Here is a 23,626-nt window from a genome sequence, read left to right on the forward strand (position 1 = left end):
ATGAACTCTGTTTATAGGGTTTTTTCTGTTGTTGTCTTGATAAAGAAGAAGATGAAGACGATGATGTTGTTTGTTTTTGTTGAAGACGACGTTGAAGATGATGAAATCGATGAAGATGATGTTGAAGACGACGATGAATATGATGTTGTTGAAATCGATGAAGAAGATGAAGATTTGGGTGTTTTTTGTTGCTATTGTTGTTGAAGATGAATGACGACGATGAATTTTGATGAAGTTCTTTGCTGCTGCTGTTGTTGAAGATGAAGATGATGCTGCTAATGTTTTTATATGGAGTTCATTCCAGAAATGAAGTCTAGTTTATACAGGTTTTTATATGGACTTCATTTCTGGAATGAAATCTGTTTTTTAAAGTTTTTATATGGACTTCATTTCTGGAATGAACTCTGGTTTCTATAGGTTTTTATATGGACTTCATTTCTGGAATGAAGTCTGTTTTTTTAGGTTTTTATATGGACTTCATTTTTAGATTGAACTCTGGTTTGCATAGGTTTTTATATGGACTTCATTTCTGGAATGAAGTCTGCTTTTTTAGGTTTTTATATGGACTTCATTTCTGAAATGAACTCTGGTTTGTATAGGCTTTTACATGGACTTCATTTCTGGAATGAAGTCTGTTTTTTTAGATTTTTATACGGACTTCATTTCAGGAATGAACTCTGGTTTGTATAGGTTTTTATATGGACTTCATTTCTGGAATGAACTGCTACAAGAAAATAAGTAAAAATTAACATGGAAGGGTACTTTTGTCAGTTTAATATTTTTAAATAATTATGGACCAAAGAGTAAAGGCGTTTTCCTAAAGAACCAAACAGACATGGGCCCGCCTAAAAAAAGACCAAACGATATTTTTCCCATAACATTATAGTATGGTGCTTATTAACATATGCATCTACCATAACGTTATCACGCTGATTATGAATTTATATATATATATATATATATATATATATATATATATATATATCTTTTAAAAACAAATAACAGTATGGTGCTTATTAAAATATGTATCTACCGTTTTTTTTCACATTTATATTACATTGGACTTCATATTTATTTTTATGTACTCCTTTGAGAAGTTCTGAAATGTTTTTATTGTGTTTTCTTTTTCTTATTTTAATTTTAACATTAAAACATATACATTTATACACATAATATGTCATAAAATATTTAAAAAATAATTTGAATTAGAAATTTAAAGTTAAATTTAGTATGTTTCGATATAATAATAACTCATTAATTTATCGATATTTTTTTTTTCTTATTTTGAGGGACGAATTGGTGCAGCATGGGGTTGAATTTCAATGGATCGTGACAACAAGTTTTAGTGATAAATTAATACTTTGCTAAATTAGATAGAATTTAACAGTCCCAAAATTGTTAATTTGTCGACATTTGACTTTATTGTTGTTTTCATATTTCAGAAAATATAAACTTCATCAGTAAAATTATTAAAAAAGTATATGAAAGTAATGTCCATGAATTTGTAGATTTTAAAATGCTATTCGGCTCCGTATTTTGTACCTCCCTACAATCTAAACCACACATCTGCATCGGGATCCGCATTCAGGTTAAGGTGAGGTTCACCATTCCCCTAATGTGGGGTTTCGAATCGCTGCCGCCGTTTATTCCACCCAAGCCAAACTTTTAAGTGATCAATCGGGCCCGCAAATAATCTCGGTTCCCCAAATCGACTGCTGGAAATCACTCATTACGGAACGTAAAATTCACATTTCCTATCGTTCGGGTACCCTCGTTCTTTATGCACATAAGAAACACGTAATGCACAAACAACACATCGCTCACACAGTTAAAACGCACTAACACAATAACATAACATATACTATTTCCATCATATCATCATCATCTGATTCATCTCCCATACATCTCCATCACCATCATCATTCCAAATTCACCCTTTAGGACAAACTTCAAAAGGATAATAAAATAATAACAGATATTTTCAATTAAATTCTTCTTTCTTTCTTTCTTTCTTTCTTCATATCACAAAAATATAGGCTTTCTTTCAACTTCCTAAATCAACAAATGCATAATAGTTATAATCTGATCAAACGAAGAAGATTAAGAAAACCCTAGAATTTTATATCTGGGCAAAGTATTGTTTGGTTGTTCTTGATGAAGCAGAGTGTTAGATATCAGAGGATGTTAATCCTCTGTTTACTTTCAATCTCGGTTTTAGCTCCTATCTTTTTAGTTTCAAATAAACTCTCAAATTTCTCATCTTCTTCTGGTAAGAACAAATCAAAATCTCAGATTTTTTTCATACTGCTCCACATTTTAGGTTCTTTAATTAATTTGGGTATTAATTGATTTCTTTCTTCTGTTTCAGGAGATAAAGAATTTGTTGGGGATTTACCTGGAATTGTATGAATCTTCAACCTTATTCGATTCTTTGTGTGTATTTTTTTTGTGAATTTTATTATAGTTTTGAAGATGTTTTTTTGTTGTCTAAATCTATGCAGAAATTCAAGACAGATAGTCCTAAACTAAATGCTGTACAACAGGAATCAGGGGAAGGTTTGAAAGAGCCTGTTTTAGTTGTGTATAAAGATGGTGATTCTATTAATTCTTTAGCTGATAGCAATACAGAAGGAGGTACTTCAAATCGTGTAATAGAACGTAAAGGTTTGTATTCATTTGTTTTTTGTTCTTTTCTGAAGGTTTTTGATTCCATTATTCCAAGTTTTCTACTGAAAATTACTCATCTTACATTCTTACTTGGATTTTATTGTTTAAAAGTTTCAGAGACTGATTATGATGTAGATGGAGGAAACCAACTGATTCAGATGAAAAATGTATCTGCTCCTTATGAAAGAAAGGTATGATCTTTTGTAAACTGAATCAGAGTCTTCCTTGCCTTTGCAAATTTAGCATGAATCATGAGCTCGATATGTTTATGGTGGAATCTTTTTACCGATAGGTTTAGAGGGTGGCTGGTGGCATTGATCTCTGGCAGTAAATTTTTTTTTTTTTTTTTTTTGGATTAGAGTATCGGGTAGATATTAGGCTCGAAAAGGTGTTGTTAAGATCCAGATGAAATTGGGTTCAGGATCTCTTGTGTTTTTCTATGAGTGAAGGAAATATTGGTATTAAATTCCCAGAGTAGAAACCCCAATTCACCTACTCATAGTTGCTTGATTGACTTGCAATGCCTTTTGCGTTTCTGGCTCATGACTTAACAGTGTCCACGAGACAGTAATAACATTTAAATGTTTGGACTTTTCGTGGTAATAACTTGTGTGCAATTGATTGATTGGTGTTGCTCATGTCCTAAACAATTTTTTTAATCCCAATCAGGAGCAATTGCAGCAACCAACTGAGAAAAGAGAAGCTCGGAGAGGGACTGATGAGAAGGTAAAAGAGGGTAAAGATCAGGTGATCAGAGCCAAGGCATACTTGACTTTTGCACCACCAGGTAGCAACTCCCACTTGGTAAAAGAACTGAAGTTGAGGATAAAAGAGCTAGAACGATCGCTGGGCGATGCAACAAAGGATGCAGATTTACCAAGAAGGTATAACCTCACTTAGATAGTTTGATTCTCCTTTCCCTTTGAAAAGTAATGCAGAACATTGAAGTTAAGCCGACTAGTCGAGGGGGAAAGGTGATAGTACGAATGCTATCCAAGAATAAGGTTAACATATGCGGTAAACATGAGTCAATAAGAGATTAATTATGTTTTGCATCTGAGACAAAATACTTTGCAGTGCTTTGCAGAGGATGAAATCCATGGAAGCTACTTTGGGTAAAGCCAGCCGTGTTTACCACGATTGCTCTTCCATGGCAACCAAGCTCCGCGCAATGACATACAATACTGAAGAACAAGTTCGGGCACAGAAAAATCAAGCTATATATCTTGTTGAGCTTGCTTCCAGGACTACACCGAAAGGTCTTCACTGCCTTTCCATGAGGCTCACCGATAGTTACTTCTCACTGCAGCCTGAAAAGCGAGAGTTCCCAAACCAGCACAAGTTAAATGACCCTGATCTCTATCACTTTGTTGTATTTTCTGACAACATTCTTGCAAGCGCAGTGGTTGTGAATTCCACCATCTTTTCTTCTTCGGTAAGATCATTGATCCTTTCATATGCCGTTCTTTTTGTTGTTTATACCTAGTGTTCCCTTCCCATCCCTCTTATGGGGCAGCACATTGTAGTGAAAAAGTTTAGAAGCACCAGGATAGCAGTGAAGTGTTTGCTTCTCTTTCTTCGTAAGTAGAATATCAACCCATTTCTCTTGTCCTATAATCGGGCGCAACTAGATGCACCAGATAGCAAGGAAGTGTCTCACTTTTCCATTTCCTAAAGTAGAAAATTTCCCTGCTTCTCTGTTTGCATGTGTCTCTAGTAGCTCCATATGTGTCACTTCCATATGTAAGCTCGCATGTAGTGAATACTGTGTTATCAAAGACTCTAACCCTGCTCGAATCTTTTTCAGGAAAAGGAGAAACTTGTCTTCCACGTGATTTCTGATGCTATCAACCTCCCTGCAATAAGAATGTGGTTCTTGCTAAACCCACCTGATCAAGCTACTATCAATATCCAGAGCATTGAGGATTTTGAATTGCTAGCTACCATGTATGGCTCAGCGTTAAATATGCAAAACTCTCGGGACCGTAGATACTCTTCACCATTGAATCATCTCCGGTTCTATCTGCCAGAGATGTTCCCAGCTCTAAATAAAGTTGTGCTCCTTGACCATGACGTGGTTGTACAGAGAGATCTCAAGGGATTGTGGCAAGTAGATATGAAGGGGAAAGTCAATGGAGCAGTGGAGACCTGTCGAGAGGGTGATACCTCATTTCGTAAGATGAATACGCTTATTAATTTCTCAGACCCAATTGTGGCGGAAAGATTTGATCCTGAAGCATGCACATGGGCATTTGGGATGAACGTGTTTGATCTACGGGAGTGGAGGAGAAAAGATTTGACAGCAGTCTACACTAATTACTTAGAAATGGTAAGCAAGCTCTCGCCTCTGTTTTCGTATTCATGGTATTGGAATTGACATCTGGGATACAATTTCTTGTATTCTGCCTATTTGGGGGGATTTATAAAGCTTGTAAAAACTAATCGAGTGAGGAATTTGCAGGGGATGAAGAGGGAGTTGTGGAAAGGTGGGACCTTACCGTTGGGTCTGGTTACCTTCTATAACCAAACGGTAGCTCTCGACCGCAGATGGCATATCCTAGGTCTTGGATATGAGTCAGGATTAGGACGTGGAGAGATCGAAAGGGGAGCTGTAATTCACTACGATGGTGTTATGAAGCCATGGCTGGAAATTGGAATTGGGAAATACAAGGGATACTGGAACAGATATGTCAAATACGATCACCCTTACTTGCAACAATGTAACATTCATGAATAGATAAATAGGTTTAAAGGGTAGAAAATAATTCTTAATCCGTTTACATATAATTGCTTCATTTTTCAGAAGCTGCACAAGTGTCACTTGATTTTTCCTCTGTCCTATTATAATGTAAATTCAACTTCTTTCACTACTTGTTGTTACCCCCGCCCCCGGCCACAATCCTTAGAGCTGAGTCTTTTTTTTTTTTTGGTAAACTATAGCCGGGTCGATTACTATTAGTGGATGAGATTGAATTTGCAAGTCTTCCACATTTTCTTCCTTCTTTTCCTTTTTCATTTCTGTGAATCTAAATCCTGGTACATAATGTGACACGTGGAGAATATTAATTGGGTGAATGAAGATGAGAGAATTTGAATGTGATGGAGAGAACTCATCTGTATATCCAGTTGTCAGGTTCGCACTGCAGGACAGTTTCTCATAATCAATTCTTAAGGGCAACTCCTCTTGATCACGAAAAAGAACAAACACTAGCAAAACATTGAGGAACAGTCGAGCGGTTTTCTTCTATCTTTGACGCCCTCCATCACTTCTCTTTGATATTCTAAGAGAAAATGGCCACCATCACTGCAGCCACACCAACTTGCTTATCAGTGGTAGTCAGTGCTGGCGTTGTGCAAAAGCGTAGCCTTAGGACCGTAACCCCATCGGTTCTTGGTAAGAGGTTTTTTGGAATCACATAACCTACCTTAATCATTAGTTAATAGCACTTTTGCATGACAGTTGTGATTACAGCATACGTTTTTTGTATTGACGATTAAGTGTGATTAAATGGACGTCAGGATTGCCAGCCATGGGGAGGAGAGGACGCATGAGATGTTGTTCAACAGTAGAGAACAACTCATCTGCGAGCAAGAAGAGCTCACATGTCAGCCTAACTGCAGCCTTAATGGCAGCGACAAGCGCGGTATCAGCAGTGACAAGCCCAGCTGTAGCTCTGGTTGATGAGCGGATGAGTACCGAAGGGACTGGTCTCCCCTTTGGTTTGAGTAACAACCTTCTTGGATGGATTTTATTTGGAATTTTTGGTCTGATTTGGACTCTTTACTTTGTTTATACTTCTACCCTGGATGAGGATGAGGATTCAGGTTTGTCCCTCTAGGGTAATATGATACACCCTTTATTAAGACATGGAAACCCCTAAGTAATAATGTGTTGAATTTTGGTTACTTGTTTGTTCTATTCATCCACATATAACAGAGTTGTAGGCTTGGAAAAGAATTTTGTTAAAAGTTTATAAACGACACATTGGAATAGACAATAGTGTATATGGTCAAGAGAAGGAGCCTGAATTGTAGTCATGGAATGATAAACTGGAATGAAGGAAATCTAGAAAAATTGCTTAGTATTTGTCTCTTAAAATATGTTCTCAAACTCCCTCTTTAGCCGGAACATTGCATATCTTCCGACCTTCATCAATTCTGCCCCATAAAACAAACCATTTGATGAATATGAGGAAGCAACTACTAAAAGGCCGAAGAAGAAAAACGTTCATAGCAGCTTTCATGACTAATCACACGATTATTTTATACATATATATGGATAGTACTTTATCTGAATCAATCATTCCTATTGGTACCAGAATATATGATTTAAAAAGCCCGAGTTTATGTCCTACAGAACAACTATTGATCACTGGTAGAAGACGGGGTTAAACCTAGTTCTTTGAGATGTTGTGGTGTTTCAGGTGGATGATCTTCGTGGTTTGGTCTATCTTGTTGAACCCAACGGCCGTCATGACTCCTCACCATCCCTTTGTTTTCATCTTGCCTCCAATGAGGTGGAACCAAGTAATGATCTTTGAGAAAATCCGAGGCCTTGTTTACCAAAGCTGGATCTCTTCCACCTGCAAGTACAAATCTCTTTCCCTTTCCATGGTACCTGCAATCAATTACATTATTATTATTCCCTTCCCTGATGTATGGTTTTCCGTGAATGAATTGATGTTAATAAATGGAAAAAAAAAAAATAACACTAACCCGTCCAGCAGATGCAAGTGAGCTTCCAAATTATGAAAACAAGAAGGATCATTAGTATCTTCCAAGAATGGAGAGTTCTTATGATCAAGAAGAAGCTCGACTCCCACATGCGAATAATTCCATGGAAGTCCCTCGGCAAGCTTTTGAACAAGTGGCGGCACTTTTTCGTTAAAAAATATACCGGGTACTTTGGGTACGGTATCGTGAATGTTTACAACTCTCAACACTTTAACTCCTAACCCTTCTAACCTTTCTTTAAATCTCTTATTTCCAACTCTAGGTCCAGAAAATGAAAAAACAGACACGGGGACGGCTTTTCCGGTGTCAGTCACATTGACACCGGTTTCAGCTATGTCATACGCACTTAAAACCGCCAAGGCTGCACCTAAACTGTGCCCTGTGATAGAGATACTCAGTTCTTCACCTGGATACATTTTTATTAACCTTCTGATTTCAGTCAAGATTTGTTCTCTTGCTGAGTACTTGCAAAACCTACAATTCTCTTCTTTATCAGTGTAAACATCTAAGAATCCTGATTCAACTTTAACCATTGGATCCGGACACGGAATTTTATCTGATTTGACGGACCGTAAGAAGTCCATCAAATCGGCTATCCATTCTAGCCGTGTCACCGTACCCCTCCAAGCAATTGTTATATCACGACGTCCTAAACGGTTGGATGTTTCATCGTTGGATACAGCTACATACCCCATCCAGTTCGCATTTCTACTCCATATCTTAGACCATCTTGATTTCTTGAAGAAATTCGGAAGATTGATATTAGTTGTTGCATAAAGATACCGCGTCACGTCATATCCACGGTCTGCTAAGCCTAGACAGTCGAAGAATTTGCGACGTATATATCTACAACTACCACAGTATTTCGAATATGGATCGTAATCAAAAGCATCGTAGCAAGCTTGAGCCATTTCTCCGTACCTTATTAACTCTGACCGTAAAATTGAATCCATTGGATCAAGTAATCCGACCCAATCATCTTGACCATGAATCTCCTCCCAACGATCTCGCAGTTGTTTTTCTTGTTTCTCAATTGTACTAATATCTGAAGTTTGATCTTCTTCTTCCCCGAGCTCGATAATAGCCGATTTTAAGCTGTTATCTTCGGTAACTGCCGACACTTTTTGTAACGGATTTTGTGTAACGTTAATGCCTTGATAGAGCAAATTGGTACCGGAAACAGTAGAGGAATTGGGTCTTGGCTTGAATGAAGAAGGGGATGGTGATGGAAACGTATCGTACCCGTGTCTTACTGTTAAAGAAGAGCTCAACTTTGACAAAGAGACGGCCATTTTCTTGTTCTTGAGAAGTTGAAGGTGTGAATGTACTTAAGATCAATGAATAATGAGAAGCTGCATGGTAGATTCAACTTAAAGCGACGGTGAGATTATAAAAAGAGAATGTGATGCACATTTATATCATTTCCTGTAGGTGGTTGCACATGCAAGTGTTGGACCAATGGACCGTGCACAGCGAGGTTATGAGAGTTTTGGTGACACGTCAAATCTCTTAGTTTTGCTATTGTTGACTGCGATTTTCTGAATAATTGCTAGGGGAAAGCTATTTTTACTAAGAGGCAAGGGAAGAAATTTTGCTCTCGCACCAAGAGTATATTTGAATTAGTAACTTTAAAACCGTTTGATACACAAGATATGATATCAGCAAATTGTGGATTTTAACCACAATTATCTCTTTCGTTTTATTTAGCAATAGATATACGTGTTACGTTATCTCTTCCATTATGTTTAAGATGAGCTTAAAATAGCATTTTTTTTGAGATGCATCATATATACATTATAATCTAAGTTTATTCGTTTTCAAGATTCATATCAGTTTACTCATATACTAGTATTCCAAGAAACACATCTTTTAATTTCAGCAAGTTCAGAAACAAGTTATAAATTATAAGCTTGATTCAAATTCTCATATGCAACATAAAAATGAATCAAGAATTAGGACATTGATGATGCTGGAAATCTTCGCAATCTTCTTTGATACATGCGATGGTGCATTTAGATTTTGATCTAACAATCATGAAAACTATTTACAAATTTTGCTCTCACAATTAAATTTTATTTACAACTCTTGGCTTGAGAACATTATCGATCAAGGAGCAGTAGAGTACCCTCGTAACCGTTATGTTTATCCATATGAAATAACCATATAGAATCCAATCAGGGAAATCGGAATTTTAAGTATCACAGTTATAGTATATCGTTTAATTAAGTATGATATAACCATATGTAAGCATCACAAATCCACAGTAAGATATAGTATTTCATTTAACTAGATTAGAGAAAATTTTAAAACACGAGGAAGATAACTAGCGTTAAGTCACAGTTTGTATATGTCACGTCTTGTGCATCTAACGGTGGAAATGCTACTAGTTCAAGATATGCTCTCGTAGTGAGGGAGCGAATCTTTTTCTGAGGAAAAGTAGATTTCAGAACGGATTTAAAATAAGCTTTTCCCTTATCTTTGTGTTCTTTAATTAAGCTTCTAATGTTTCTTGATGCTTTTCAGAACTATATCTTATGAAAGCAATACTATAAAATCTCATACATACAATATTCTTTTGGGAAATGGGTGATTGAATGCAGACTGGAATGTGCACAAACAAGTTCCAACACTTGCACAATATTGGATTTTATAGTATTCTCCCACGAAGGACTACTAATTATGTTTCTCAAAAGGATTCCCAACGAAAAAGTATTCTGCTACTGCTTAGGAATACTCTTGGAGTTGGAGCACAAAAATAATGTGAAATTCCACTTAACATAAACCTAGTAATGTTCAGGTTTCAAGTTTCAGCTTAATGAAAGAAAACTTTGATTAAAATTAAACTTTTTGACTGAAAATCACCTCAAATAATCAGTTTGCTTTGCTTCCAAATAGATGGTAGGATAACTGAAGAAATTGACACGTTTTGGACAGTGATATTTATTATCATTTCGGTGTAAAGCTTTGTCCCTCGTGCAAGTGATGTTATGAATGGCAATGGATGGCCATGTATTATTCTAACAAGTAGAGATCAAAGTAATATACTAACAGTTATTTGTTGCAACCTGGTTTCATATATGGAGCTGAGGTCCTCCCACATTTTGTGTCGTATATTATCAGTGATAATTGTGATCATTATGCTTATGAAATATTTGATGAAAAATCAAAATCACAAATGATTATCGATACGAGGAAAGTTTTTTCATCCCAAAATCGGTTTTCCTTCTCGCAAAAGTGTTTCCCCCTAACAATTATCCTTATCACAAATGTTTATATAGATTATGTGATATTTTGTTCATTTTTTATGACTTTTAAGTCGCAAAATGGTCGTCATAATTGTCTTCTCGCGCCTATAAAAGGATATTAGTCACAATAATGAAAAATCTTACTCAAAGTGCTACCATAACATTAATAGTGCGTCCAAAATATAAGGACTCTGTGAGGGTATCAACACTTCTTAGTGGTGAATTTCATTTCTACTCGGGTGTTGTTAGTTTTTTTAGCAATTACAAAACTAGTTATTGAGTCATCACTCGATTAATTTAATTGTGTTCTTAAATAATCTAAAAATCAATCATGAACTTTATAAATAATAAAGACATGTGATGTCATGATTAAAAATCCAAATAAATTTGTATTAGTAATAAAAGTTCATGTTCAGAACTTCGTATTCATCCTTCATTAACAACGAATAATTTACTCATTTGTTTTACTAAAACCCGTGGAAATTATATAAAGAAATAAGAAGAAAAAAAGCAATAGAGTTATCGCAGTTTCCTACTTTCAGGAGGAACCCCTAATAATCATGTGTTATGTGACGAACCGGAAAATTTACGCCTAGCGCACCTGGGCTCGCAGGCCGTACCTTTCCCGATGCGCCATGATGATCCTACGATCCAGGTCTTTAATCTTGGAAAACGCACGTCCATTTGCCCATGCAAGCATGCTCGTGGAGCATGATGCGGCTAACTTAGCTTCCACACCGCTCCAAACTTACCCTTGTCCGCAAAGGGGTATAAGGCCTTGAAGGTTATGGCCGATACACCTAGCATGCATCACTGGCTTCTCTTACCAACTCTGTGTAGATTGATAGGAATTATGAGCATCCCTTTGCTGGCATGCAACTAAGTCTCATCAAGCTTGGTCACAATCATCTCTTGCATCGAGCTACCGAGCTTAGATGATATGAGAGGCCAACGTGCTGGACCGGCAATGCTGCAACTCATTGCGACTGCCTGGACGCACTATAAAGGGATCAAGCATAGACCGTAGTTCATCCACGAAGGGGCGGAAACTTAAGCAAACTCATCTGCAAGGCTGTGGCATAGAAAAACTATCAATGGCCTAGTCCGTATAGGCTATTACGTCATAATGCATAATGATTATGCATTATCGGGTCCGAAATATGGCATAGTGATGCCTAAGCATCAAATGCCCTCTTCGCAAGTCTACGCAGCTATAAATGAGGCTTACGCATCATTTATACTCTTCCAACTAAGCTATGAAGCTTACTTGGTACATGGTCTGCATATGCACCTTCAACCGACTACCCTTTCCTATATATGTTAACTTGCAATTTCTACAAGTTAGAATTAGGGCCAAATTGACATGCTTGTTCACTATTCATGTACAATGATTGCGCGCAATATTTGCATACAATTATTATGTACAATGATTGCGCGCAATATTTGCGTACAATGATTATGTACAATGATTGCGCAACATTCGTTCGTCCAGATCTCTCTGGCCCGATGCACAATGATTATGCGATATTGGCTCTAGGCCAATAGCCTTCATAATGCAATGATTACGCTACAAGCTCAAGTCCACCTACCCAACTGGCTTAATGCATCATGATGATGCAACATTGGCTTTGGGACAATATTCCTCTTAACGCGACAGAAACTTGAGATGAGGCTTCATCTCATGCCATGGCGCATCTTTTAGCATGCGCCGTGCTAAAAACACGGGGTGTTACAATATTCACCCCTTTAAAGGATTTCGTCCCCGAAATTGAAAACAAAAACTATTGTGAAAAATCTCTTCGGTTTGGATTTCCTGAGAAAAAGCCTCATACCAGATGCTCAGAAATCACGTGTTTCTTCAGTTTGTCGTCGAGCACCAATTAGGACCTTCTGAGCAAACGTCATATACCGCCTGCCCAGGAATCCAAAAAGAGTCCACAACTTTATCAAGAATCTCAAGTGGCCAATGCCAAAAAGGATATCTCAACAAGGTATCCTAAATGTGCATCCCATATTACACACTCAGGGATCCCTAAAGTTCACAAAGTTGGTGCCAACAAACTGTAGTACTGTGTGGAACAAAATCTAGTTACCCACCTTCCCTGACGGTCATCCAGGTTGCCACTCGTAAGTGGGATGCTAGCCGGGCCTGAAAACGCACACCGTTGGACAGTTTCCAACGTGTGGGGATGATCAGTCCCATTGCCTACCAACCGTCCCAGACGGTCTTCCGGATATCCACTTGTAAGTGGGGTGCCACTTAGGCCAGGCAAACACATAGTACGTAAACAAGCTCAACTCGATTTGCAAAGTAACTGGCATAACAGTTACCAACTCTTTCGCGAAAAAGTTGGCCTACTCTCCAACTTAAAGTTTTCCATTAAGGAAAATACTCGCCGACAAGCCATTCCCGCACAGTCCCTAGAGTTATCTCAGAACTTGGTCTGATACCAACTGTGACGGACCGGAAAATTACGCCTGGCGCTTCTGGGCTCGCAGGCCGTACCTTCCCCGATGCGCCATGATGATCCTACTGTTGATGGTGGATTTTCAACAAAGGGCAAAACCGTAAAATCATGAGGCATGTTTTTGACAAGTCTTTCAAGCATGCAACGATTCATATTTTACGAAGCCATGATGAGTATGTTTTCGAAAAGCCTCCACTATCTGAGCGTTTCGATTCCTGGCATTTCATCGTGACCTCTGTGCAGAATAACATAATTGGGCGGTTCTCCGTAGATTGAGAGCTTAACGCCTTCAGGACGTCGGTGATACTCACTGTTCCCTGACTGCAGGAGAGAGACCCACCTCCACATAGAAGAATAGTTGGGCGGCGGATGCCTTCAGGACGTCGGTGACACTCACTGTTCCCTGATTATGTGGAGAGACTGTGCATAGATTCAGGAGGTTCTCCGTAGATTGAGAGCATTAACGCCTTCAGGTCGTAAACAACATCGTGACTCCCTGACTATGCACCATTCAGAATAGATGTGACGCTTTAACTGGATAATATCTTTTCTGCAATAGATTAATTCTGCTGTGACATTCACCACTGAATTCCCAGAATAATCTATTATTGCTCATATTCCATGGTCGAATCCACGGCCTGATCCCATGAAATGGTAATAACAATTTCTCTTATTCCATGGTCGAATCCACGGCCTGATCCCATGGAATTACAATAACAATTGCTTCAATTCTATGATCGAATCCACGGCTTGATCTCGTAGAATGGAAATAAAACAACTGTGTTATCTCATTACTCCGATTTCATGATCGAATTCACTGATCTCATGAAATGGTAATGGATAATCTTAATTACTCCAATTCTATGGTCGAATCCACGATCCCATAGGCTGGTAATGCTTGTTTTATTATTCTGAATTCGTAGTCGAATCCATAGCTGATCATGCGAATTAATAATGAACAACTATTCACTTTTATTACTCAGTTTCATGAATTATTCTCCACTGAATTCATAGATTAGTAATAAATACTCAACAACCGGGCATCTGGACCATCACTGAGTAAGACCCACAAAAATGGTGCGAGTGTACTCGACAATGATGCACGACTGAGCACCCGGATGCACGACCGAGTGTCCAAAAATATGAAATAATGAGGAATCCTTCGCAAAACAGGAGAAAACAATAAATATTAATAAAATAATAAGAGACGCCCAAGGCCGGGCCTACCAGCCGGTCGTACGGCTGTTCCCTAGCCATTGTCGGTCCGTGCCTCTCCCATTATTTTTTGTTATTTCGTGAACTCACGAAAACTCCTTGGTTTTAGCAACTTTCCTTGTTTTTGCAAAACCCGTGAATTCTCCATAACTTCGTGGATTCACGAAATAATAAGGAGAGGTGTGCGGGACCGGGCAACCTAACCGGCCGGCCATGCCTAAGTCGTGGCCGGTCCCACACCTCACAATCCTTAGAATTTTATAATTATTATTCCCTAATCTCACGAAACTCCTTCGTTTCAAAAAAAAACTCGTGGATTCTCCATATCTTCAAGGATTCTCCATAACTTCAAGGATTCATGAAAAATAATAAAATAGGGAAAGGTGTGCGAGACCGGGTAACCTAGCCGGCTGGCCATGCCCGGTCCCACACCTTGCAATCCCTAATCTTGCATAATTATTATTTTCCTCAATTCATGAAATTCCTGGGTTTGAGCAAAATTCAGGATTTCTCCATATTTTCTCAAATATTGCTCAAATCACGAAAAACCAAAAGCCAACATAGTCACACGACTTGCTAGCGTCTCACGGCTATTTTAATATTTTTAAAATATTGATGAATTGAGCATACATGCTCATTCCAACAAAAATCGAGAATTCTCAGTCAAGATGAAACTCTTCTGAAAATTCACGATATTGCTCGAACGCGCATCAGAAAATACTGAAACCCTCAGTATGGAAACACGGACACCACGGAAACACGTGCACGCCTTCATGACCGACCAGGGTCATTCCTAGGGCTTGCACAAGTCCGGTCCCACACGTTTTCATAATTCTGACCTAATTTGCTCAAATGCTCATACTGGGCCCGAACTCTCTCCAACCAACTGGGGGATTCTCCAAATGACCAATAACTGGTCCCGTGACCACTAAGAGTCGGTCCCTTGATCTCTTGGTCGGTCCTCATATCTCATACCTAGGTTTTATCACCTAATGCTGAATCCAGCAATATTTCAATAAATGATGAAACCTGCATTTAATCATCGTTCTTTCACCAACTCTCAAACTGAGAACCCTGGTGCATGCTCACTCGAGCACCGGGCACCCATGGACGCTCATCATCCCATGTGGTCGGTCCCTCCTCACTCATGACCAATTTTCAGCAATTCGCCAATTGATGAAGGATTGATAAAAAAAATTAGGGTTTCGAACAAACGCTCCACGAATCACCATTCTGAGCAAGTTCAAACACAAAATAATGTTGATTCATCAATCAACATCCAAATTAATAATATTCGATAATTCACCAATATTTTTGATTAATATTTTATTGGGTTACGACACCAGTAAATAATTCGTCGAGTTGAGCAATACTTGCTCAGTTGCTCGAATATTTATCCAACCATCAATGTTCAGTAATTCATCAGTAGTTTGTCGAATTGAGCAATACTTGCTCAATTGCACGTCAAATTACCAATATTCAGTATTTTGTTGAATTCAACACTTGCTCAGTTGCACGCTAAAATTATCAAATTCGTCGAATTGAGCAATACTTGCTCAATTGCTTGACAAACTCTCAACATTCGGCAATTCGTCGAGTTGACCAATACTTGCTCAGTCGCTCTAGTCAGTAATTCATTGACATCTCAGAGAACTACGTGTTCAATCCATGAATCGATGAGCATTCACCACTTATGCTCGATTCAACTAAACTAGACTCACAGTCTAAATCAGTCAACAACTGACTAACTAATACACGTCTGCCTTACAGACTCCACGATTCGTGAAAAATCAATCACGTCACAAATGGGGGATATCACTTAGGGTTTTGGTCAGGCGGTCTACGGCACGTGGATTCATCCACAACGCGAAATATGCGTAAGTCATATAAACGGTTGAAGGGGTTAGCAAAGTAGTGGGTGCACGATCAGTCAAGTCTCCGCACGATATGGAACTGACTTTACCACGATCTCCCATTTTCCCACTCTTTCACTCAAGAAACCGTCACACTTACAGGGATCAGTGGTACATCATTCTTCCAATATAAATAAGTCTAAATCGAGGACATCAGGATATCATCAATCATCGATTATCATCATTATCCGTCAACAACTCGATATAAACTTATTCACAGAACTCAACTTCAGCAGTTCAGCAATATTGCATAAACCTTCAACACACCCACAATCCTTGATCATCACTGATCCCACACAACTCTCAGCTTCCCTCTTACAGATTAACCCATCTTCCTCTTTGCGACCGAATTGACTCTGGAACGTCCATTGTCTTGGTTTAGGCCGGAGTCATACAGATTGATTTCCCGAATCTAAGCACCCCCTTTGCAGCGGTGCATCTGTGTGAGGATTAACATTTTGCCCGGCTGAGGAGTCTCGACAGCACGCTCGACTCTTCACTTTCCCTAGCTGCGTGCGCATCTCAGAAGCCTGACTTTTATCCTAGTTTGACGTGCTCGTATTTTTTCTAAAGGGTCATGAACTTTCAAAGTGTTACAAGTACAAACACCAATTGAGGCACGTCAACAAACTTCAACGAAGAGCAAATCAGTTAGCAAGTAAGCTTAAACTTGCTCCGAAGACCGCTGAGGTATGTAGGATTTTATATTCTTCTAAGAAGTTAGTTTCCAAGGATAAACCAAGACCATTAGAGAAGAAATTACGGTCGAGTCGTTTTGATAGACAGAGGTCTGTGGATTCCTCTCAAAAGGAAAATGGTGGATAAATCGTTGTTCACCGCAACACAACTTGACTGTGTTGAATTGAAAATTTTGTCTCATGTGCCTGATCAAAAGAGACAAGATTTTGTACCTCTTAGGATTTAGGAAAAGTTTTTTTTTTTTCTTTTCTTAGTTTTTTTTTAGAATTCATTGTCTATCAATAAAGGAGGGTTATTATCGATAATTTTACTCTTTATAGGGTTAAGAGTTGGAAGTGTACAAACCTGTTTAAAGGTTTCGAAACCCTACATTCCTTTTTCCTTCCTTGAAGCTTCTTTTTATCTCAATACTACTTATTGAGATTGTGATTTCCTCTCACAAACCCATACGCCTATGGATGCTCCAAGTACCATGTCTTCTGATGGAAAGGATGTTAATATGATTTTCAAGCCATCAATCATGAAGGAAAAAGATAAATCTCCTTTAGCTCCGACATTGAAAATAAAAAGGAGGAATCTGAGGTAGCCAATAGCCATTCCTTCAAACTCTCAGAAGTTTTCTGATGTTCTTGAAGTGATGAAGGAGATGCAAAAGGAGATTCAACAAATAAAGGCTTTTGTGTATAAGACTCATGAGATTCAGAAGGCCCTTATTCGACATCAGCCAAGAAGGTTTATTGATATAAACTCCTACCTTAATGAACCTTATGTCCCAATGGATGTTGACGACAAGGAGTTCGGGGACGATAAAGAATTTTTGAAAGGTCTTATTTCCTAGTAAGTCTTCTATTTTCTTGTTTCTTTTAGAAGAATAACTAGAGTTTGGAATAGCCATTATTGTGTTTACACATATCTATGTCCAACGTTTTCATCTTCATGTTTTTAGATTTATTGGTTTAAATTCTAAATTTGTTTGGAAGATGATTTTTGCAGTATTAATCTTTATGATTTTGTATATTGCAATTTCTTATGGGATATGTGTGTTTGCGTGTGTGAACTGTGATTGTCCCATACCTTGTCGAAAGTTAAGTCCTTTATATGTCAATATGCATGTGTTGATAAAAGAAGGAATGAACTTTTGACAAATACAAAAGTTAAGCCTATTATGTCAATTATTGATGGAAGATAGGTTAAAATCTTTTGTTTACAAGGATTATGTCTATTGTATGTCATTGTGCAAATGGTGATGGAAAATAGAATGAGTCCTTGCTTATTCCACGGTATTAGGTCGATCTCCGATCCACGGTTTTTGTGTATATACTGTGTTGTTCCATAAGGTGTATTATGTTGAGCACTATCGACTGAGTTGATTATTTTATGATTAACTTAGTTATTCCTCCATATATTCTCTTATGTCGAGTATGACCAATTAAATTGATTATTTTTTGTGGTTAATTTGGTTGTGTATTCCGATTAGATTAATTATGGGTTCTCTTGTGGTTAATTTAATTGGGTATTTTTTGAGTCTCCATAAGTACACTTATGTTGAGCATTTTCGATTAAATTAATCATGAGTTCTCTTGTGGTTAATTTAATTGAGTATTTAGATTCAAATTCATACTTTTATGTGATTTGTTGTGTCCAAAGAAATCTTTCTTTTCTTTTAAAATTAAGGTCGCTCTTGTTGTTCTTTCGGGAATGACATTTAATGGAGGAGAGTTCTTAATTGAACTTGTGCTTAATCGCCAAATCTTTATGGGGAGTGCGGTTGTGGAATATTATAGGGGTTATCTTGTATCTTTAAACTCCTTGATGAATGCATTTAGCTTCAGATTTATGATTGCATCTAAACAAGATGATATATGCTTACTTTTAGTCATGAAACATCTCTTTAGTAAATTTCATTAGGACCCCGTTCTTGTACCTTTGCCAATTTTATTGACAAAAGGGGGAGAATTAATAAGTAGTTCACACTATAAATACATATGGTTTTCGGATCATTATGTAAGGGGTGGTGGTTTCCATGTGAGATGGAGTATTGACTAAGGGGGAGTGATACATATCACCATAGTATTGTTGTTGAAGTTGTGATACAATTGAACTTTGATGCTGTATAATAATACTATGACACTGTATAACAATGATTGAGAATTCTTGTTTTCTCATTGTTATGACTACGGATTTTTAACAATGGTGATACTAAACTTACAACCTTTGGGATCATTGGAGCACTTGGAAGTGATGAAGATTTCGAGTAATGTTGAAGATTAGACATGTGGAATAGGAGCTACAAAAGTTAATTCATTTATTCTTGTATTTCATATGTATTGATAGTTTTGTCACTAAAATTGACAAAGGGGGAGATTGTTAGAGCATTGCTCGGTCGAACTCGCATGCGCTGCTATCTCAAGCATGTTTGTAAATGTTAGTGATTAAAACTATAAGTCTTGATTTATAGTCTACTATAGCTAAGGTCTCGGACTAGGATAGAAAATGTAGTTGAGCTCAAGATCTCCATGGCAATCATCATACATGACGAAGAACCACTCAAGGAACTGATGGAACTTCATCGACTAAAAGGTATGTGGAGACTTGAACTTATCTATCACTCAAAAGTCTATTTATCTCCTATCCTGAGACAAAAGTCGTTTTGCTATATAGAATTTGATTATATACATTTGGTATTCCGAACCGAGTTTATCTCGCCTATCTATTTCTCGAAATATGTGTTGGTAAGCTTTCGCTTTAGCCAAGTTCATCTTTACCTAGTGACGAAAGTCATGTCATGTTTTAATCACTTTGAAAATTGCTCTGATGAAAAATGGTTTGTGAATAACAACTATATAACGTCCTCTAAGAATGTTTCAACGATTGAAATGAGAGTTTAGATTATATAACCATTGGTGGATACAAGCATTGTCGTGGAAACACATATATGTATAAGTCATTCCTTGAACCGAAGTTTACGAACTTTGTTGATCAAGAAAACCGGAATAGTGGCGTGAGCTAAGTCCACAAACCCAGTCTGTGAACTGGCGGAAGTTCTCGACCCGAGAAAATCTGTTGGAGTTTGTGAACTCCTTCCGGGAACTTAAGTCCGAGAACTTGAGTTGGTTATATCTAAAAACTATTGTTCTTGAACTCATGTTTATATTAACTAAGGAATGCAATTGTAAACCGTGGCTATAAAGTTCATGAAACGATTCGAGTGAATCAAATTGTTTTTGCTTCGATTGTGTCTTGTATAGTTACATAAGATCTGAGCAATTGAACAACTCTCTAACTAGTTCATTTGAGTCATTTGAACTAGTTATAGTGAAGAAGAATATGGTTGATATGAAATTGCTCATATGGATAACCATTTGGTTAACTATTGTTGAACCAACAAATGTACAAGTTTGGGCACGGTTACACAAACTTAAAACGTGCATTTTATTTGTATGTAACAAGCTAAGTTTTCGATCCAATGGTTGAAAGATATTAGCTTGAATCTAATCAGGTTTTTCATCTAATGGTGAATATTGAATGCTTTGTTACCAAGCTAACATTGATTGCAAACCCTGATTTGAAAGAATATATAAAGGAAAACTCTAGCAACTGGGAAACCTAATCCCCACACTTTACATGTGATACTAGTTGTGCTAAGCTAGAGTCGATTCTCCTTTAACCTTTGGTTTTTTCTTCTAAACCAGGTTAACGACTTAAAGACTTCATTGGGATTGTGAAGCCAGACCGATACTACTTTCTCGTAGTTGTGTGATCTGATCTTGCCATTATCTATCGTACGAGTTCAATTGAAAGAATGGGCTTGAGATTATATCTCCGATAGGGCAAGATAAAAAGTAATCACAAACATCTTCGTCTCATCGTTTGTGAATCCACAATATCTTCTTTCGCCGCGCCGATTAACATTATTGTGAGGTAATTGATAATACTAGGTTGTTCTTCGGGAATATAAGTCTGGGTTATCAATTGGTTCATGTTCACCTTGATTTATCAAAAGACGAAACAAAACTCGTAGGTATATTCTTGGGAGACGGATTTATCTATTACCGAAGACTTTTCTGTGTGATACAGATTTGTTTATTAAACTGTTCGACTTTGGGTCGTAGAAACTCTTAGTTGTGGGTCAGATCAGCTAAGGGAATCAAGTGCGTAGTATCCTGCTGGGATCAGAGACGTAGGAGCATAACTATACCTTGGATCAGTGTGAGATTGATTGGGGTTCAACTACAGTCCAGACCGAAGTTAGTTTGGACTAGGATAGTGTCTGTAGCGGCTTAATACAGTGTGTGTTCAATCTGGACTAGGTCCCGAGGTTTTTCTGCATTTGCGGTTTCCTCGTTAACAAAATTCTGGTGTTTGTGTTATTTCTATTCCGCATTATATTTTGTTATATAATTGAAATATCACAGGTTGTGCGTTGTTCAATCAATTAGAATATCCGACCTTTTGGTTGTTGATTTAAATTGATTAACACTTGGATATTGGTCTTTGGTACCATCCAAGTTATATCTCTAGTATTTGATAAAGACTCGCAGATTTCTATTTGCTTGAATATATATCAATTCGAGAGATTGAGATATAAACTCTTTGACATACTTTTTATCTAGATTGAGTCTGACTATTTAGTTGATTATCTAGAAAGTATATTGGAGTTTTTCCATACAGATTGCTAAGCGAAATATTGGGTGTGGTTGTTGTACCCGCACATTTTCAGCTTAAATTGATGATCCTTTGGCTGCAATTGGAAAAAAGCGTAATGCAGACTTAATGATGTTTGCCATGAATGGTTCGGGTCCTGAATTTGATGTGTTTGTTATATCCTCACAGAACAGAGAAACACCATATAGTTTTGGTGAACTAAAAGCAAAACTCTTGTCCCATGAACAGTTTTTGAGTGAAAGACATCATCATACTATTGTCTATGATGCACAAAATGATATTGCTATGTATGCAAGAAATAATTCAAATGTTCATAACATAAGAAATGGTAATGGAAATGGTGGAAACTATAGGCCTAGTCAGTATCAACATGGTTCTAGTTCAAATGGATCTACTGGTTCAAGCTTTAATTCTAATGGAAGACCTTACATTGACTACTCAAAAATGTTCTGTCAGATATGTAAGAAAAAGGGTCACTTGGCTACCAAATGTTTCTTTAGGTATCATCCACCACCAACTGGAGCTTCATATACTTATAATAAAGCACATTATGCAAATTCTGATACTGGTGCAAGTGGTTTAATTAATGTTGTTAGTAACTCAAGTTCTACTCAGCAAGCTTTTACATGCCTTCATGTTAATACTACTGCACTTAATGATGAGCCATCTACTTCTAATATTGTGCGGATTACTGATAGTGGTGCTTCAACTCATATGACTGGAGACAGGGCTTTGCTTCAAAATACTTCTGATTACAAAGGCAATGAGCATGTTCAGATTGGCAATGGTAGGAAACTGTCTATTTCTCTTACTGGTAGTACAGTTTTTAATACTTCAAAGACTAGTTTTAGGCTAGACGATGTTTTACATGTTCCTGAGATGAGACACAATTTATTATCAGCAGATAAATTTACCAGAGATAATGATTGCTATATTACTTTTGATCCTTATGGTTATGAAATAAGAAGCTTGAAGGATCATGTTCTGTTAGCACAAGAGAAGATGATAAATAATTTGTATCCCATTACATCTACTATGATGCAGTTTGGTTTTTCATCTCTTGTAGCTTCTTTAGATACTTGTCATAGTAGGCTTGGTCATCCATCTTTAAAAATTATTCAAAGTCTTAATTCCCGTAAAAACATGGTTCTTAAAAATTCTAATTCTTCTTCTTCCTTGTGTCATCCTTGTCAACTTGCAAAAAGCAAGAGATTTCCTTTTCAATTATCTTTATCACATGTTTCTTCTCCACTTGCTTTAGTTCATTATGATGAGTGGGGTCCTGCTCCTGTCACCTCATTGGAAGGATATAAATACTATATTCTTTTTGTTGATGATTTTAGCAGATTTCATTGGATTTATCCAATGCAGCTTAAAAATGAGTCTTTACAATGCTTTCAACATTTCAAAAACTTAACTGAGAATCTTTTTAAAACAAAAATAGTTGCTTTTCAAACTGATGGTGCTAGTGAGCTAGTTAAAGTCCTTTTTTAAACTTTTTTGGAAACATCTGGCATTCAAATAAGAATCTCTTGTCCTAAAACTCCAGAACAGAATGGTCTTGCCGAGAGAAAGCATAGAAACGTTACTGAAATGGGTAATACTTTGCTTTTTACTGCTTCTTGTCCTAAAGAATACTGGTATGATGCATTCTTAGCAGCTACTTATTTGACAAAAAGAACTCCTACTCCAATTCATAATAATCAATCTCCTTATCAAGTTTTGTACAATGAATGCCCAGATTGTTCTTTTTTAAGAGTTTTTGGATGTATTTGCTATCCTTTTTTGGGTCATTATAGAACTGACAAATTGTCTCCTAAATCTGTGAAGTGCATCTTTATAGGATATAGTACTTTGCATAAAGGGTACAAGTGTTATAATCCTGATAATAAGAAAACTTATATTTCAAGATATGTTGTTTTTGCAGAAAATGAATTTTATTTTTCTCCTGCTCTTGAATCATCTTCTTCTTATTCTCCAATCATATCTGACATTTCTTCTTCATCTTGTCTTAAGCCTC

General features: G+C 37.3%; 3 protein-coding genes across 4 annotated transcripts; 2 read left to right on the forward strand and 1 right to left on the reverse strand.

The window, feature by feature from the left end:
- The first annotated feature begins 1,885 nt into the window (after positions 1-1,885).
- Positions 1,886-5,555, forward strand: LOC113350002 (probable galacturonosyltransferase 6). Of its 2 annotated transcripts, none has more exons than XM_026594058.1 (8): positions 1,886-2,269; positions 2,369-2,403; positions 2,502-2,664; positions 2,785-2,858; positions 3,337-3,551; positions 3,745-4,102; positions 4,475-4,996; positions 5,129-5,404. In XM_026594058.1, exons 1-8 carry the CDS (start codon positions 2,155-2,157, stop codon positions 5,402-5,404), a joined length of 1,758 nt encoding a protein of 585 aa, XP_026449843.1. In that variant the 5' UTR covers positions 1,886-2,154. The 2 variants fall into 2 exon arrangements, with proteins under 2 accessions (XP_026449843.1, XP_026449840.1); XM_026594055.1 differs by having other exon boundaries at positions 1,890-2,269; positions 2,779-2,858; positions 5,129-5,555.
- Positions 5,556-5,811: 256 nt separating this feature from the next.
- On the forward strand, positions 5,812-6,739 carry LOC113350004 (photosystem II reaction center W protein, chloroplastic-like). Its single transcript, XM_026594060.1, has 2 exons — positions 5,812-6,061; positions 6,187-6,739. Exons 1-2 carry the CDS (start codon positions 5,959-5,961, stop codon positions 6,504-6,506), a joined length of 423 nt encoding a protein of 140 aa, XP_026449845.1. The 5' UTR covers positions 5,812-5,958; the 3' UTR covers positions 6,507-6,739.
- Positions 6,735-9,075, reverse strand: LOC113350003 (phospholipase A1-Igamma1, chloroplastic-like). The gene is made up of 2 exons (XM_026594059.1): positions 7,384-9,075; positions 6,735-7,285 (listed from the first exon to the last, which is right to left on the reverse strand). The coding sequence occupies exons 1-2, from the start codon at positions 8,691-8,693 to the stop codon at positions 7,030-7,032; spliced, it is 1,566 nt and encodes a 521-aa protein (XP_026449844.1). The 5' UTR covers positions 8,694-9,075; the 3' UTR covers positions 6,735-7,029.
- Positions 9,076-23,626: the final 14,551 nt, after the last annotated feature.

The sequence above is a fragment of the Papaver somniferum genome, chromosome 2 (assembly GCF_003573695.1).
Source record: "Papaver somniferum cultivar HN1 chromosome 2, ASM357369v1, whole genome shotgun sequence".
Taxonomy (NCBI): Eukaryota; Viridiplantae; Streptophyta; class Magnoliopsida; order Ranunculales; family Papaveraceae; genus Papaver; species Papaver somniferum.